Source organism: Molossus molossus, unplaced genomic scaffold (genome assembly GCF_014108415.1).
Source record: "Molossus molossus isolate mMolMol1 unplaced genomic scaffold, mMolMol1.p scaffold_m16_p_10, whole genome shotgun sequence".
Lineage (NCBI taxonomy): Eukaryota > Metazoa > Chordata > Mammalia > Chiroptera > Molossidae > Molossus > Molossus molossus.
In genome coordinates, this window is record NW_023425345.1 from 1,174,684 (window position 1) to 1,188,849 (window position 14,166).

General features: G+C 60.2%; 1 protein-coding gene across 3 annotated transcripts; it reads right to left on the reverse strand.

The window, feature by feature from the left end:
• Nucleotides 1-3,095: 3,095 nt before the first annotated feature.
• TSPO (translocator protein) lies at nt 3,096-12,351 on the reverse strand. 3 transcript variants are annotated; one of them, XM_036251372.1, is made up of 4 exons: nt 12,272-12,351; nt 5,932-6,139; nt 4,320-4,458; nt 3,096-3,540 (listed from the first exon to the last, which is right to left on the reverse strand). In XM_036251372.1, exons 2-4 carry the CDS (start codon nt 6,111-6,113, stop codon nt 3,352-3,354), a joined length of 510 nt encoding a protein of 169 aa, XP_036107265.1. In that variant the 5' UTR covers nt 6,114-6,139; nt 12,272-12,351; the 3' UTR covers nt 3,096-3,351. The 3 variants fall into 3 exon arrangements, with proteins under 3 accessions (XP_036107265.1, XP_036107264.1, XP_036107266.1); XM_036251371.1 differs by lacking the exon at nt 12,272-12,351 and adding an exon at nt 11,660-11,755; XM_036251373.1 differs by lacking the exon at nt 12,272-12,351 and adding an exon at nt 7,482-7,650.
• Nucleotides 12,352-14,166: the final 1,815 nt, after the last annotated feature.

Here is a 14,166-nt window from a genome sequence, read left to right on the forward strand (position 1 = left end):
GGGGATAGGCGATGGTCAGAGGGTCCTGCCAGCTGACGCAGAAGTGCCTGGTTGCCTCCGGCCAGCACAGTGATGCCCCCTGGTGGCTTTGGACGTTAAAACTGGAAGACAGCCCTGGCTGCTGTGGCTCAGTGGTTGGAGCGTCAGCCCTCACACTAAAGGGTCGCATGTGTGGGAGGCAACCAATCAGTGTTTCTCACATTGATGTTTCTCTCGCTCCCACTCCCTCCCTCCCGTCCACTGTCTCTAAAAAAAATCAATGGAAAAAATACCTTTGGGTGAGGATTAACAAAAACAGTAACCGGAGGGCAGAGGCCCCCACACACCCAGGCTGCCAGACCACAGGCGGGAGCTGCCCAGAGGGGCCTTCCTGTGGCCCCAGGATGTGCTCACACCAGGTTATTTATTCATCTAGGTGCCACGGTGTCTTCCTCCTCGCTCCAAGTTCACCTGAAACCTGATTGCCCAGGACACTCCGAGTACCCAGGGCAGAGCCACTAGGATCCCCATGACCCCTGGATTACAAACATGTCTCCCCCAATCTGGCACCTCTGATCAGTGCGGATCAGAGACCCTCCAAGGAGGCGTCATGCTGGGCCTCCACAGTCTGGGGCCAGACGGTTCTTAGCTTCTAAGCACATCTTTCTGGTACTCAGCTTCCCAAGTGGCTTTCTCCATGTTAAGCAAACCTTGACCGGTTTGGTTCAGCGGTTAGAGCGTCAGCCCGCAGACCAAAGGGTCATGGGTTTGATTCCAGTCATGGGCACGTACCGAGGTTGCAGGTTTGATCCTCAGCCCTGGTCAGGGTCATGTGGGAGGCAACCAATCGATCTCTCCGCACCCACCCCCCCCTTCCATTCTATCTAAAATCAATGAGGGTAAAAATATCCTCTGTGAGTATTAACCAAAAAAAAAAAATTTTTTTTTCATCAAAAGCCAGAATTTGTAAGTGGGAGGTGACTGGTCAGTCCCAGTAGCAGGATTAAATGCACCAAAGTTCTACAGGACAACACAGAAGAAACCCACGGGGTAAAGCTTGAGCTGCCACGTCCTCAGTGATGCTCTGTGGCGACACAAACACGCCCGACGTGGCAGCTCTCTCGTGGAGAGGCACGGACATAGGAGGACCTCAGAACAGGCGAGGCAGGACCTCCTCCCACCTGCTCGGCAAACCCCTCAGAGTCACGCTTCCTTCCGAAGACCTCCTGCCGAGCCCTCTGGGCCTGGGCGGCCTGGGCCTGCGTCCCCCGTGGCCAGGCAGCCGCAGAGGAGGCAAATGCTCAGATCCGAGCCCTCCCTCCACCGTGTGAAGCGGCTCCTGGGGAGACTGCAGCCCAGAGGACCTGATACATCTGTCCTGGGTTTTCCTGGCAAACCAGGGTGGAAATGGTCAGCCCCCCCGAGTCCCTGGTGGATGGTAACAGCTCAAAAGAGGAGAGAACGCTATGAAGACCGACGGAAGCCTCGCGAGACAGCCAGCAGACAAAACGGCAAAATGGCCCTGGCCAGTCTGGCTCAGCGGTTAGAGCGTCGGCCTGCGGTCCTGAGAGATCCGGGTTCGGTTCCCGCTAAGGGCATGTACCTCGGCTGCAGTTTGTCCCCGGCCCTGGTCGGTTGTGCGGGTGGCAGCCACTCGATGTGTCCCTTTCACGTCGATGGTGCTCTCTCTCTCTCTCCCTCCCACTCTACCTGAACAAAAAAATGGAAAAATGTCCTCGGGTGAGGATTAAAAAAAAAAAAAAAAACGGCAAAATGCCACCACCTCCACCCGTTTCTCCGGCACTTCTGTGGCTACGCATGGTCTGTAGCCAGAGGACGTATGTGGGGTGTCAGTAGCACTGGACAGACCCACGGGTGTGTGAATGGGCAAGAACAGTGCGCGTGCGCACCACTGAGACCCCAGCAGTCCCAGGGGCGCGTCAGACACATGGTGCCTACGGTGCCTGACTGTCGTGGACAACTTTAGAAGTCAGTAAGTAAAATGGAAGTGCCTCGAGCCCCCCCCCTCCCCGCTCTGAGCCTCAGAAAGCCCGTGTGGGGAGCAGGCCGAGGGCACGGGTAGGTGCTCCCAGCTGGGTCCCCGCAGACGATCCTGGGGATGTGGAAGCCCAGTGGAGCGACGTGTGGGCAGCTGAAGGGACAGCCCCTGAGCGCCGCTCCGATGGCCGTCAGCTGTCTCTGCTCATCCCCTGGGCTCTTCATAATTTGGGGTCATGTCTGAATGTGGAACCAGGAGGAGGACGAAGGAGGCAGGGCCGGAGCACAGAGACAGCCAGACTCCCGGCTGCTGAACCGGCTATGAGAACTCCAGGTACGACAGTGTGCAGATTCGAATGAACGTCTTCAACCAGGAACCAAACAGACCACAGGGGCTCAGCAGGCAGACCAGCCTCGGCCCAGGAGGCAGCAGGGCTGCTCCGCACAGGGCCCGGAGCCGGCGTCCCAACAGGAGCCTGCCTGCGTGCCAGGCCTCTGCCCAGCCTCACTCCACACGGCTGCCTGGAGAGGCAGTGGGTCTCCCTGCTTGAAGCCGGGGGTGACACCGCTAAACCTGGGCAGGCCTGGGCCAGCGAGGGGCTGCTGTCTGCTGGGCAGGGGGCTGGCCCATCCTGCTGATCAGGTGTTTGTGGGGTGCCCCAGGGCAGGGGCGCGGTGAGGCTGACAAGAGTTCTGGCACCCAAGGGGCAGGTCAGTTGGTGTCCCCAGCCCCATTCTGACTGGGGCCAACTGTAGGCACTGTCTTGGGCCCGGGCAGAGCCAGGAATTGGCCCAGGTGGAGTGTGGGCCGCACCCTTCCAGAGCCTGACTGGGCCCCTGGAGCCATGGAGGTGGACGGGCCCTCCTGCCAGCTGAAGCCCAAGGCCTGGGCCTGGGCCGGACCTGCCAGGCAGCAGCACAGCCCGTGTGGGCTCCGGTCACACCAGGGCCGCTCCACCCTGAGCAGGCTACCTCACCTCTTCCAGGGTCTTGGCAGGATCCCCAGCGGTGTGCAGGAGCCCTGGCCGGGTCCAGCCTCACCTGGATGACGCAGCCCAGACAGACCCAGCAGGAGGATCGGCCCTTCTTCTCCACCGAGACTGGGGTCCCACCCGAGAAAAAGGCCACGGCAGGTTAAAACTTTATTTGGCTTATAAAACCGCACGCTCCGAGCCCGAGCCCTGAGCAATGCCGAGAGTGAAGGGCACCGCTTCTGGGGTGCGGGCTCAGCCCGGAGCAGCTATGACGCTGGGGGTGGCCCCCTGGGCTGGGACCCAGACCGACTCACAGGTTTGGTGGCCACGAAAGTGTGAGGGCCACCACCAGGAGCAGGGCCTGTCTGGCAGCAGCCACGTCTTCGGAGGGTGGGGTACCTCATTCCGCAAGCCTTCGGCCACCACGCCGGCCAGGGTTGTCCCGCCAGATGCAGTAGTTGAGCATGACCCCAAAGGCCAGCCAGGCCAGGTATGGGTAGAGCAATCGAGCGGCCGAGGGGCTCACCCGGTGCCAGGCCACGGCGGTAGCTGTTGCCAACCCCCCCGTCAGCAGGATGTCCACCAGGGCCTGTGGAGACATGGAGGGGGCGGGGCGACAGGGAGGCCTGAGAGTCAAGGTGCCCACGAGGGTGCATGTCCCAGCTGCCCGCTCATCTGGAGCCCTGGAGCCGTCACTCCATTCCACCCCAAACCACCCGGCCAAGCCTCTCCCCAGTTCTTTGCCTCAGTTTCCCCATACATAAAATGGGAACACTGCCCTGGCCAGTTTGGCTCAGCGGTAGAGCGTCTGCCCAAGGACCAATGAATCGCAGGTTTGATTCCGGCCAAGGGCACGTACCTCGGTTGCAGTTCGTCCCCGGCCCTGGTGCGGGAGGCAGCCAATTGAGGTGTCACTCTCTCCTTCTCTCTACCCCCCCAACTCTGTCTGAAGATAAATGCAAAAAAATGTCCTCGGATGAAGATTAAAAATAAATAAATAAGTAAATAAATAAATGAATGAATAAATAAATAGATAAATAAAATGGGAACACTTGCCCCTCTTGACCCTCGCCATGCGTGGGGTGCGCAGCACCAGGTGCAGTGTGGGTTCTCCCACACAACGCCCCAGCATCCCCGCCCGGTTTCCGTCAGAGCCCCCGAGGCCCCTTCGCTGGCGGAGAAGCAGCCAGGGAGGCTCTGCAGGAGGGTTCTGCCCCCAGGAGCTTCCGAAGAGACGCTGATCCTGAGCTTCGTGCTGCCCTGCTCCAGCCCTGAGACCCTGATCCCGGCTGGGAGGTGATGCCCATGTCCCCGCCAAGGAGGCCCACCCCTCCATGGCCCATCTGCAGGCACCAGGGAGACACTTACCCAACCCATTTGTTGGCTGCCAAAGAAGATGGGAGGCCATGCCCAGTTCAGGGTCAGCTGCCCAGCGTAGAGGCCCAGGGGAACCACAGCCTCCTCCGAGAAGCCCCCCAGCTCTTTCCAGACCAGGTAGGAGCCGTATCTGAAACAGAGGCCACCGTCAGGGCACCAGTGGGAAAGAGGCCAGGAGCCTCCCTACAGGGCAGGGAGCCACGCTCACCTCTGCGATGACAGAGTGGCGGCTCAGGCATGTCCTGCCACTGACTGCTGTGTGACCTCAGGGAAGTTGTCTGACCTCTCTGGGCCTTCATTTCTCAAAGGGTCGCTGTGGGGAATCAAGTGAATACACTGGTGGCACTCAGGACGGTGCCTGGCGCACAGGGCACTCAGTGAGTATTGACCATGATTATCCTTATCGATGCTGTGAAGGAAGCACATGAGGCTTCTAACCCAGTCAGGGCACTGCACAGAGTGATGGGACATTTGGACTGGGCCTTACAGGATGAGTAGGAGTTTACCAAGGGGCGTTAACAAGGATGTGCCAAGGCTTAGCGGCATGTGTGAGACCCTGAGTCAGCCCCCACGACTGCAGATTGAGGTCTTGGGGGTGCCAGAGAGGTGAAGCTGAAGAGGCAAATGGGGACCTGGTCATGGGGACCCTTAAGCCTCAAGTGCTCTATAACATCACCAATCATAAAGCTGATGCCCTCAACACTTACACACCCCAGGCACCGCTCTAGCTCCTTCCAACCAGTAACTGATTTCATCCTCACGACAGCGCTATGAGATGGGCAGGATTATCACCCCGTTTTACAGTGAGGAGGCTGAGGCGCAGGGAGGTGAAATGTCTCAGATCTCTTATCAGGCCATCGGCAGGGAGAGTGAGGATTTGAACTCGGGTGCCCAGGGCCAGAGCCTGGGCTCTTCACTCTGAGAGGTTTGACCTAGGAGAACCTCCGCAGGGCTGCCGGAGAGACGGGGCCACGCTTGTGCTGTCGGGATCTCCACGGCGGCGGAAGGCCAAGGAGGACTGCAGAGGCCTGGGGGCTAGGGCAAGTTGAAGCAGAAACAAGGCTTCGGGGCCAGGACTGGGGAGGAGAAAGCAGGATGCAGGGAGTGTGCTGGGAGCCTAACTGGGCTGCCAAGGAACATTCCAGAAGGTGGAACCATTAGCCCCACCCCCGCACACAGTCCTTCCTGTCACCACAGCGATTCCCGGAGCCAGTCCGGGGGTCCCCATGCTCTAGCCCGGGCACCCAACGACGCTCAGCAAATGGAAGCTGCTGTGACTGCTGCTGTGACTGCCATCTACCTCGGACGCACTCCTGCTGCCCACGGCTGCACTTTGCACACCGATTCCGTCTTACCCTGGAGTTGTGAAAACAGCCAGGACGCCAGCGCGGGGTTGAGCCATCGGGCCCCCCTCCCCGGAGGCCTCGGAGGGGAAAGGTTGGTGACGAAATGGACAGTCCCCACAGCTCTCTCCACCCTCGCTTGGCAAATGAGGCCCAGAAATGGTGCCGGCTGCCCACGGGGCACCGGACAGTTCAAACCCTGCAGGGGCCGCCCGCCTCGGGCCTGGGCCTCTGTCCGGGAGGACGGACGGGCCACCTACCCCATGGCCGAGTAGAGAGTGCCCCAGATGGGGCCGAGCGTCCAGCGGGGCGGGTGCCAGGAGGGCTTCTGCAGGCTGGCGTACCAGCGCAGGCCCTCTCCGCGGACGTGGTAGGAGCCGAGGAAGGCCCCCAGGCTGGGTGCCAGTGTGAAGCCCACGGCGGGCACCCAGGGCGGGGCCATCGCTTCTGGCTGTTGTTCTCGAAGCTCTGAAAGAGAAGACGGGGCTGAGGCCTCCGAGCACGGCCCACGGACCTGCTGTGCACAGACCAGGCTCAGGCCCACCGGCCCCCTCGGCGGCACCGAAAGCCCTGGGTGACCTGTTACCAGCCCCCCGCCCCTCATCAATCGCTCGGGAAGGAAGGGGAGGTGTGGAAGAGATGAGCGAGGCAGGCAGGAGCCCTACCACCCCGCCGCAGGGCTCCCGTCAACACCTTCCCAGTCAGACTCCCGCCCTACACCCAGAGGGCTGCCCGGACCGCACTGTCGGCCCCTCAGCTCCTGCCCCGGCGGCCAGGGTCCTGCGCTCTCGCCCTCAGCCTTGACCTTGGGGCCCTGACAAGTGAGCCCTCCTCTCTGCCACCTCACTCAGCCCACCGACCAGGCTTCCCAGCCTTTCCCTCCAGGCCACACGCCAGCCTGGGGCTCTGGGAGGCCTGTGTCAGTCCACGCCTGTGCTTTAGGTGCTAGTACTTCTCAGTCACGCATTCATTCATCAGGCAACTGGTAGCAGACAGCTTGGCTCCCATCCTGGCTCCCCACTGACTCGCTGTGACCTCAAGCAAATCACCTCAACTCTGGGCTGGCCTCAGTTTTTCCTTCTGTAGAATGGGACATCAACCTGATCCACCTGGGCCCAGCCCGGTGTGGAGACTGTGTACACAGGTGATTCACCCCTGCCCCACAGGCCCACCCTAAAATCACCTTCCCTTCCCGAATGTCAGAGAGGGAAAGCAGCCTGCCTGGGGTCACACAGCTCTCTGGGGCCAAGCTTGGCCTGGGTTGAAAACCTGCTCCTGCCTTGACACCCAGGGCCACTGAGGTGGTGAGTGGGACGGGGCAGGAGTTAGCGAGTTCAAGGCTGGAGACGTCCCCTCAGCAGCACTGGGAGGCTGGCAGGGCTCAGGGTAAAGAAGACCTCTGTCTCAGGCCTGGAAGCGGCCACCCCCAAAACTGGAGACCAGGCACCAGGCCTCTCCATTACGCTCACTGGCCATGCCCCCTTGCCCAGCAGCCCCAAGCACTGCACTGAGGACCTTCTAGGTGCCCAGCAGCGTGCCATGCTCCTGGCAAGCTGAGATATTCATTGGGGCTGAGTCCAGAGAGACAGTAGGGGGTGGGGAGCACAGGCTGGGTATCTGGGGGCAGCTCAACCGGGACCTGCTGAGGAGCCATCAGCCCGCCAGCACCCCTGACTAAGCTTCCGCTTCCCCATTATAAAATGAGGGGCTGAGCTCCCACTGACACACTCTGACCCTAGCTGGAGAATCTAGGGGTGTCTGTTTGCATAAGATAAGAAGCCACACACTGGATTCAGTTCAATAAACTTACATCATAGCCTGCTAGGGTGGGGGCTGGGGATCCAGGTGGACGAAGCAGGGCAGGTCCTGAAAGGGGCACAGTCCTCCCAGAGGGGCACCCTGACCTGGCATCTGAGGATGATGACGCTGGAAGGACCGCAAGCACTTTCTCCACAACTCTAACCACTGAGCCAAGCCGGCCAGGGCGTGAGCACTGTTTTCAAAGGGACAGTCAGGGTGCTGAGCCCTGCCACTCAGTGACTGGGGTTCCTCCCTCCCTGGGCCTCGGTTTTCTCGCCCGTTGAGTGGGGACAGTTTCCCCCTGATCACTGCACCAGTGAACACTGCCAAGGGCTGGGCACGTGCCACAGGGGTTCCTGGGCTCCTGAGAAAAACCTCAGACCACCCCACGAGGGAGGGACGTTTTTCAAAATAACTGACCGGTACTCCGGCACTCTTCAAACGTGCCGAGGTCGTGACAGACCAGAAGGACCGAGGAGAAAGTCAGTGCAGGAGACTAAGGAAAGACAACTGAGGGATCCCCATGGGGCCCCGAGACAGACGAAACACATTGGCGGGAACACGGAAGGTTCGAGCCAGGTCTGTGGTTACTGGCAGCGTGTTCACTTCCTGGCTTTGGCCCTGGCACCAGAAGGGGAGGCTGGCTGAAGGGCACGTGAGAGCTCTCTGTATACTTTTGTAACTTTTCATAACTTCTCTGTAAGTCACCACCTCCAGCCCTGGCCCGGTCGCACCTGCCTTCCCCGCCCCAGGACCACTTCCTCCACGTCCCCCCGGCTCCGGCAGCCATGGCTCCCTTACAGCGTTTCCCTGGGTGGGTTGTTTTTTTTTTTTCAAATTGAGGCAAAATTCATAAAATGTGAAATTAACCATTTTAAAGTGCACACTTCAATGGCATTGAGTACACGCCCACTGTTGTGTAACCACCCGCACCCTCAAGTTCTAAAACAGTTCATCACCCCAAAAGAGCCCCTGGACCCCTAGCAGCGACTCCTCACTCCCCTCACCCTCTGCCCCTGGGAACCATGGGCTTTCGGCCTCCATGCAACTACCCTTCCTGATGTGGATGTAAAAGGAATCCTACAACATGTGGCCTTTGGCCCTGGGCGGTTGCTCAGTGGTTAGAGCGTCGGCCCGCAGACCAAAGAATTGCGGGTTCGATTCCGGCCAAGGGCACGTACCTCGGTTGCAGTTCATCCCCAGCCCTGGTCAGGGTCGTGCGGGAGGCAGCCAGTCGATGTGTCCCTTTCACGTCGATGTTTCTCTCTCTCTCCCTCTCTCCTCTCTCTCTCTTTCCCCCACTCTATCTGAAGATAAAAATGGAAAAAAGTATACTTGGGTGAGGATTTAAAAAAATAAAAAGGCTAAGAGTTAAAAAAAAATATATATGTATATATATATATATATATATACACACACACACACACACACATACACACACACATACATACATACATAGCCTTTGGGGTCTGGCTTCTTGTGTTGAACATAACATTTTCAAGGGTCACCCACAATGCACCCTGGTCCATACTTCTCCCCAAGGTTTTGTGGGTGGGGGTGTTCATGTCACCCTGACATAGCCCCCAGCAAGTGCCTAAGAAACCCTGATACAGCTGACCTGGTCCTAGAGCCCACCATCCAAGCCCTCACTGTGCAGAGCAGAGGCCTGTGGGGGGTGGCCTCCCTCTGGCTGAAGTGACAGGGTAGGGTGTGAGCAGGGTGCTCCTGTGCCCATCCCAGGCTGCCCCTTCGAGGGCCTGGCTGTGTTTATGTTCCACTGGGCCTAGGGGATCAGAGGATCTGAGGGTCCGAGGGTCAGAAAACAGGGAGGCCAGATGCCCTAGGTGGAGAGGGCCGGGCAGAGAGTGTCCTGGGCCTCCCGGGGACTGCTTGGCTCCCCCAGCTGAGGCGTGGTGGGCCCGGCTCAGCAGGTCAGCTGGACCAGGCAGGCTTGAGAGAGATCCACTCTGGAAGGGGACCCCAGGGGGGCCAGGAAACGCCCATGATCAGGAGGGGACTTCAGACAGACAGAGGGGCACAGCCACCACCCTTATTTCTCTCTCAGTCAGAAGGTGACTAAGAACCCAAACCGTGACCCCACGCCCAAGCCCCTCTCTGGGCCTCAGTTTCCTCCTGTGGCAAGTGGATACAACCTGGCTTGCCTGCTTCATGGGGTCATGGGGAGGCTCTAGTGAAAACCAGACAAGTGAGGGGCTGTGGGCAGGAGTGTTGGGGGTCACTCGCCCCATTTCCTCCATGGAGCAGACCCAAGGCTGAGAACACATCAGCTGGCCAGCCGCCCAGGTGAAAATGCTCCCTGCGGCCGAGAAGGCTCAGGACCTGGGGCCCAGAGAAGGTCCAGGCCTCTGGGAACAACCAGCAGGCACGGTGCTGCTGGGGGGCGCTGCGGCCAGGCGGGGCTCATCACCTGTCTGCTCTTCACGGCAGCCGCAGGGGAGGGGACCAGCGGCCTCCCTTCTCCCAGCCGAGCACACGGCCCTCTTGGCCTCCATGATGGACTCAGGACTATTCCCACGGTCCAGAAGAGGAAACTGAGGCACAGGGAATCAGAACTTTCTGGGTCTGTATAACTCTGAGGCCAACGATTCCACTCCCGCCCCTGAGCTGGGAGTCTGCTGGCCACTCGAACGGCTGTGTCCCGCCCCTCTCGGCCTCCTTCCTCAACCCAACGCGCGCTGGGGCCTTTCTCCCCCCTCAGCTGCTCCGCCCGCTGACCAGTGCCAGAAGGTTCTCAGACCCAGCAGCCTCCCTCTTTCCAGCCCCAAGGCCAGTGTGCCAACCCCCACAGAGCAGATACAGGACCCGAACCTTCCCTGACCCGGCCTGGCCCTCGGGGCCTCCCACCCTTGTGATGCTTCACTCCGGGCCTGGGGCCACGCCTCCCCAGCCTGTGTCCCCATCTGTTAAGTGAGGCTGAACCAGTGGGTCTCTGGGGGATCCTCTGGTTCTCTGTGGCCTCCCTATAGGTGACCCTCCCTACGGAAGGTGACAAAACTACCCAGAAATAGCACAAAGGGTTTGTCCTTTCTCTGGCCCCTCCCACCCCAGCTCACCCACTCTCCCAGCCTTATCTCCCTAGAAGCCTCCATTGTCCCAGGGACTTGTTTCTTGTTATTTTCTTAAAGGACTGGCAGCTAATCCCCTCATTATAACCTCCGTGCAGCTTTCCACTGTGACAGTGTCCAGGGGAACAGACAACAGGCCCGGAAGGGTCCAGAGCCCGCTGGTGATGCCGGAGGTCTGGGCTGGGACCACAGGGGGAATTTGCTTTGTGGGACATGACTACTGTAAACACAGAGCACATCCAGGCATTGCTTGCACAGTCAAAAATAAGGAAAAGAAAATACAAATTTTAAAATCCCAGATTCAAAAATAATGAAAAGGCAAAAGTGTACGTAGTAGCCCTGGCCGGTTTGGCTTCAGCGGTTGGAGCGTCGGCCTGCGGTCCGGAGAGACCCGAGTTCGGTTCCCACTAAGGGCACATACCTCAGTTGCAGTTTGTCCCCGGCCCTGGTTGGGTCGTGTGGGTGGCAACCACTCGATGTGTCCCTTTCATGTCAATGTTTCTCTCTCTCTCTCTCCCTCCCACTCTATCTGAACAAAATATCGAAAAAACGTCCTCGGGTGAGAATTAAAAAAAAAAAATGTACGCAGTAAAAAGTAGGCTCTTTCCCTGAGCCCCTCACCCACCCCCCAGGCACCCACTGGGAGGCTTTGGGAACAGATCCCACTGGTCCAAAGCCCAGCTCCACCACTGCAGCTCTGACCTTGGACAGTGGTTCCTAAGGGAGCCTCAGTTTCCTCCTTGGGGGCTCCCTCTAGGGGTGCGGAGCAGCCATCTGGAGACTGAGGAAGGGCAGCCTGCCTCCCTGCTTCACAGAAAGGAGCTGATGCCTGTCTCCTGCGGCCCTGCGGGGGCCCTCGGGCCACATCCCCCGCTCAGGGGGAGGCCTGCTTGCTGTGCGGCTGTTTCTTGGACACCGCCTCCTCTGACATCCGTCCCTGCCGGACCCTTTTGGAACAGCCTCAGCACCCTGTCCCTAGCAGCGGCTCAACACAGTACCAACATGCCTCTCAGGCCAGCGGGGGAGGGTCCCAGCCCAGAACAGCCTCTGCCAGGCCAGCCAGCACTCAGCGTTCAAGGCTGAAGCCCCCTACCCTTCCCACCTGGGCTTCTCTGGGCGTTCCCTCCAGGGCAGGTGCGCATAGGTACAGGTGGGTCGCACACCAGGCCCCGGCTCACCTGAACGCCGGAATGGGAACTAGGGGGCAGGTTCTAAGGCTCCCTACGAGTCTTATCCGGCTTTGGGCGAAACCTCCCCAGTCCGGCCGGGGTTTCCTCCCCCTCCTAGAAATGGGGTGTTTCAAGTGGATCAGGCAACCGATGTTTCTGTCACGCCCACCCTCCCCGCCCAGGCTTACTCATCCCTGCTGTGGGCGGAAGAGGGGGTGTCTGCCCCTCCCCGGGGCTCCGCTTCCCGCGGGGACCTGCGGCGGGCTGGGCGAAATGGGGCGGAGGGGGAATGGGCGGGGCTGCCCAGGCCCCCCCACCCCGGCGCGGTCTCCCCGTCTCCCACCCGAATCTGCCTGCACCGGCGGACCGACCGGGCAGCCAAGTTCCCAGTGCAGCCCCGCGGCCGCCCCTCGGGTCTCCACCCCGGGACCCCGCCCGCCACCTCCGGCCTCAGTTTCCCCTCGGGCCGCGCGCCGGCGCTGTCCCGATCCCACCCTCGCGTGGCCCCTTGCTCGCAGTTTCCTCGGCGCCCGGTCCCCGCTCACCAGCGACGAGGACTCGCTCCGGGAAGGGCACTGCGCAGCGGGAAGTGGCACCCGAAGTCCCGGGCCGCCCCGCCCCGGCCCAAGGCCCCGCCCGGCCCCGCCCGCTAGGCTGGAAGCCCGACCGCCGCCCACTGCTTGCCCGCGGGCCCGGGAGCTCACTCCTCCCCGTGGCGCTGCCAGGAGACCTGCTCCTGCCTTCCCGCGGCCGGCAGGTCTCCCGGCAGGTCTCCCGGCGCTCCGGCTCCCCACGGGGCCGCCGCGACGCAGCTGTGCCCGCTGGAAGGCCGCTCCTCTTGGGCCTCGCTTCTCCCATCTGCAAAATAGGTCAGCAGAGACGGAGCTCACAGAGGGGAATTGCATCGCTCGATGACAAAACCTGAACACCCACCTGCTCAGCAGCCTGGCCCACCCTCTCCCAAGGAGCAGGGCCGGAGGCAGCCTGCGCTGTTCGTCCTGGCTCAGTCCCTGGAGGCTGGTTCTTCCGTCTCCATCCCATCTGTAAGATGGGCACGCCAACATGGGACTAAAGAGGATGCCGAGGGCGATGCGCCTTGCAGACGCCTGTGCCCAGTGAGTGGCGGCTGCAATCATCAAAGCCCAGAGGTGGCCTCCAGTTTGCCAGGGTCACCTTGATGAGACAGGCGCGCCCAGCCCCAGGCCTTGGGCACCTCCCCTCCCCTTCTGTACACCGCCTTATTATTGCAGCCCAGGGCCTGTCCCTGTCACCTTGGGCTGACTTGGTGTGGCAGAGCCCCCAGCCTGCAAGAGCCACAACTGCCCACAGTGTGCGCTGGGGCCAAGGGGACCGGCACCTCCTCTCCCCAGGCTCCGCAGTCTGGCTTTCTAGGCCCTGGTGTTTGTGTCTCTGTGGGCCCCTTTGACTGCAATAGTACAGTGACCAGTATAATCCAGGCTACAGTCCATCACCCTTTTCTTCTGATTTTAAAAGAAATTAAAGTATTTGCCTGGGTCCCTCATTGCCTGGGTCCCTCAAAGCGTGAGGGCTCCAGGCACTGTGTCTCTGTTCCTGGTGCAGGTAGTCTGGCCACGCCTCCCCAGAGCTGCCAGCCCTCAGCCTCCTCCTGCACAGAGGTACCCATGGCTTGGCCGAATGGCACATTTTCCTCCCCTGTAAGACCCGCAATGTGGTTTCCCTCCCGCCTCACCTGTTCTGCCTGCAGGGCTCCAGGCAGAGATTCCTGTCCCCAGGTACCCGCTGCCTGCCAGGGCCAAAGGGAGAGGCTGAGCACAAACCCAGGGCCCTGCCCTCATAAAGTTAACACCCTTTCCCCGGTGAGACCCTGCAGCTCCGAGGGGTTTGCTGCCTGAGGGATGTAAGACGAGGCGGTGCAGGGTCTCCACAGTGCAGGTTTATTGGGAATCAGCCTGCTGGGCTACCTCTAAGGAGAGGAGAGGGTGCTTGTACAGACTAGGGATTTTTTTTTTTGTTATCCTCACCCGAGGACATTTTCCCATTTTTTGTTCAGATAGAGTGGGAGGGAGAGAGAGGAACAGAAAGAGAGAGAGAGAGAAACATCGACGTGAAAGGGACACATCAAATGGCTGCCACCCGCACGACCAACCAGGGCCGGGGACAAACTGCAACCGAGGTACATGCCCTTAACGGGAACCGAACCTGGGTGTCTCAGGACCGCAGGCCGACGCTCTAACTGCTGAGCTAAACCGGCCAGGGCCAGACTAGGGATTTTTAAACTCAGAGCTGGGGGGGTGGTCGTTCAGCAGAGGAGACGTGGTCGTCTTTGATTGGTCAGACCTGGGGGTCTCCCGAGTTCTTGATTGGTCAGGGGTTGGGGTCTCCTGAAACTGTTTTTCTTGTCCAGTGACTGTTTGCAGTTTGAGGTGGGTTAGGGTGGTTCCGTCATTCCTTCCGCCTG

What these genes read in the sequence shown, in the direction of transcription:
- TSPO (XM_036251371.1), bottom strand. Translation starts at nt 11,699, where the DNA reads ATGCGCACCTGCCCTGGAGGGAACGCCCAGAGAAGCCCAG. An exon ending in GAACGCCCAGAGAAGCCCAG is followed by an intron (nt 6,140 to 11,659) that starts GTGGGAAGGGTA and finishes CTTCTCTTTCAG; the next exon opens with AGCTTCGAGAACAACAGCCA. An exon ending in ACTCTCTACTCGGCCATGGG is followed by an intron (nt 4,459 to 5,931) that starts GTAGGTGGCCCG and finishes CCTCTGTTTCAG; the next exon opens with ATACGGCTCCTACCTGGTCT.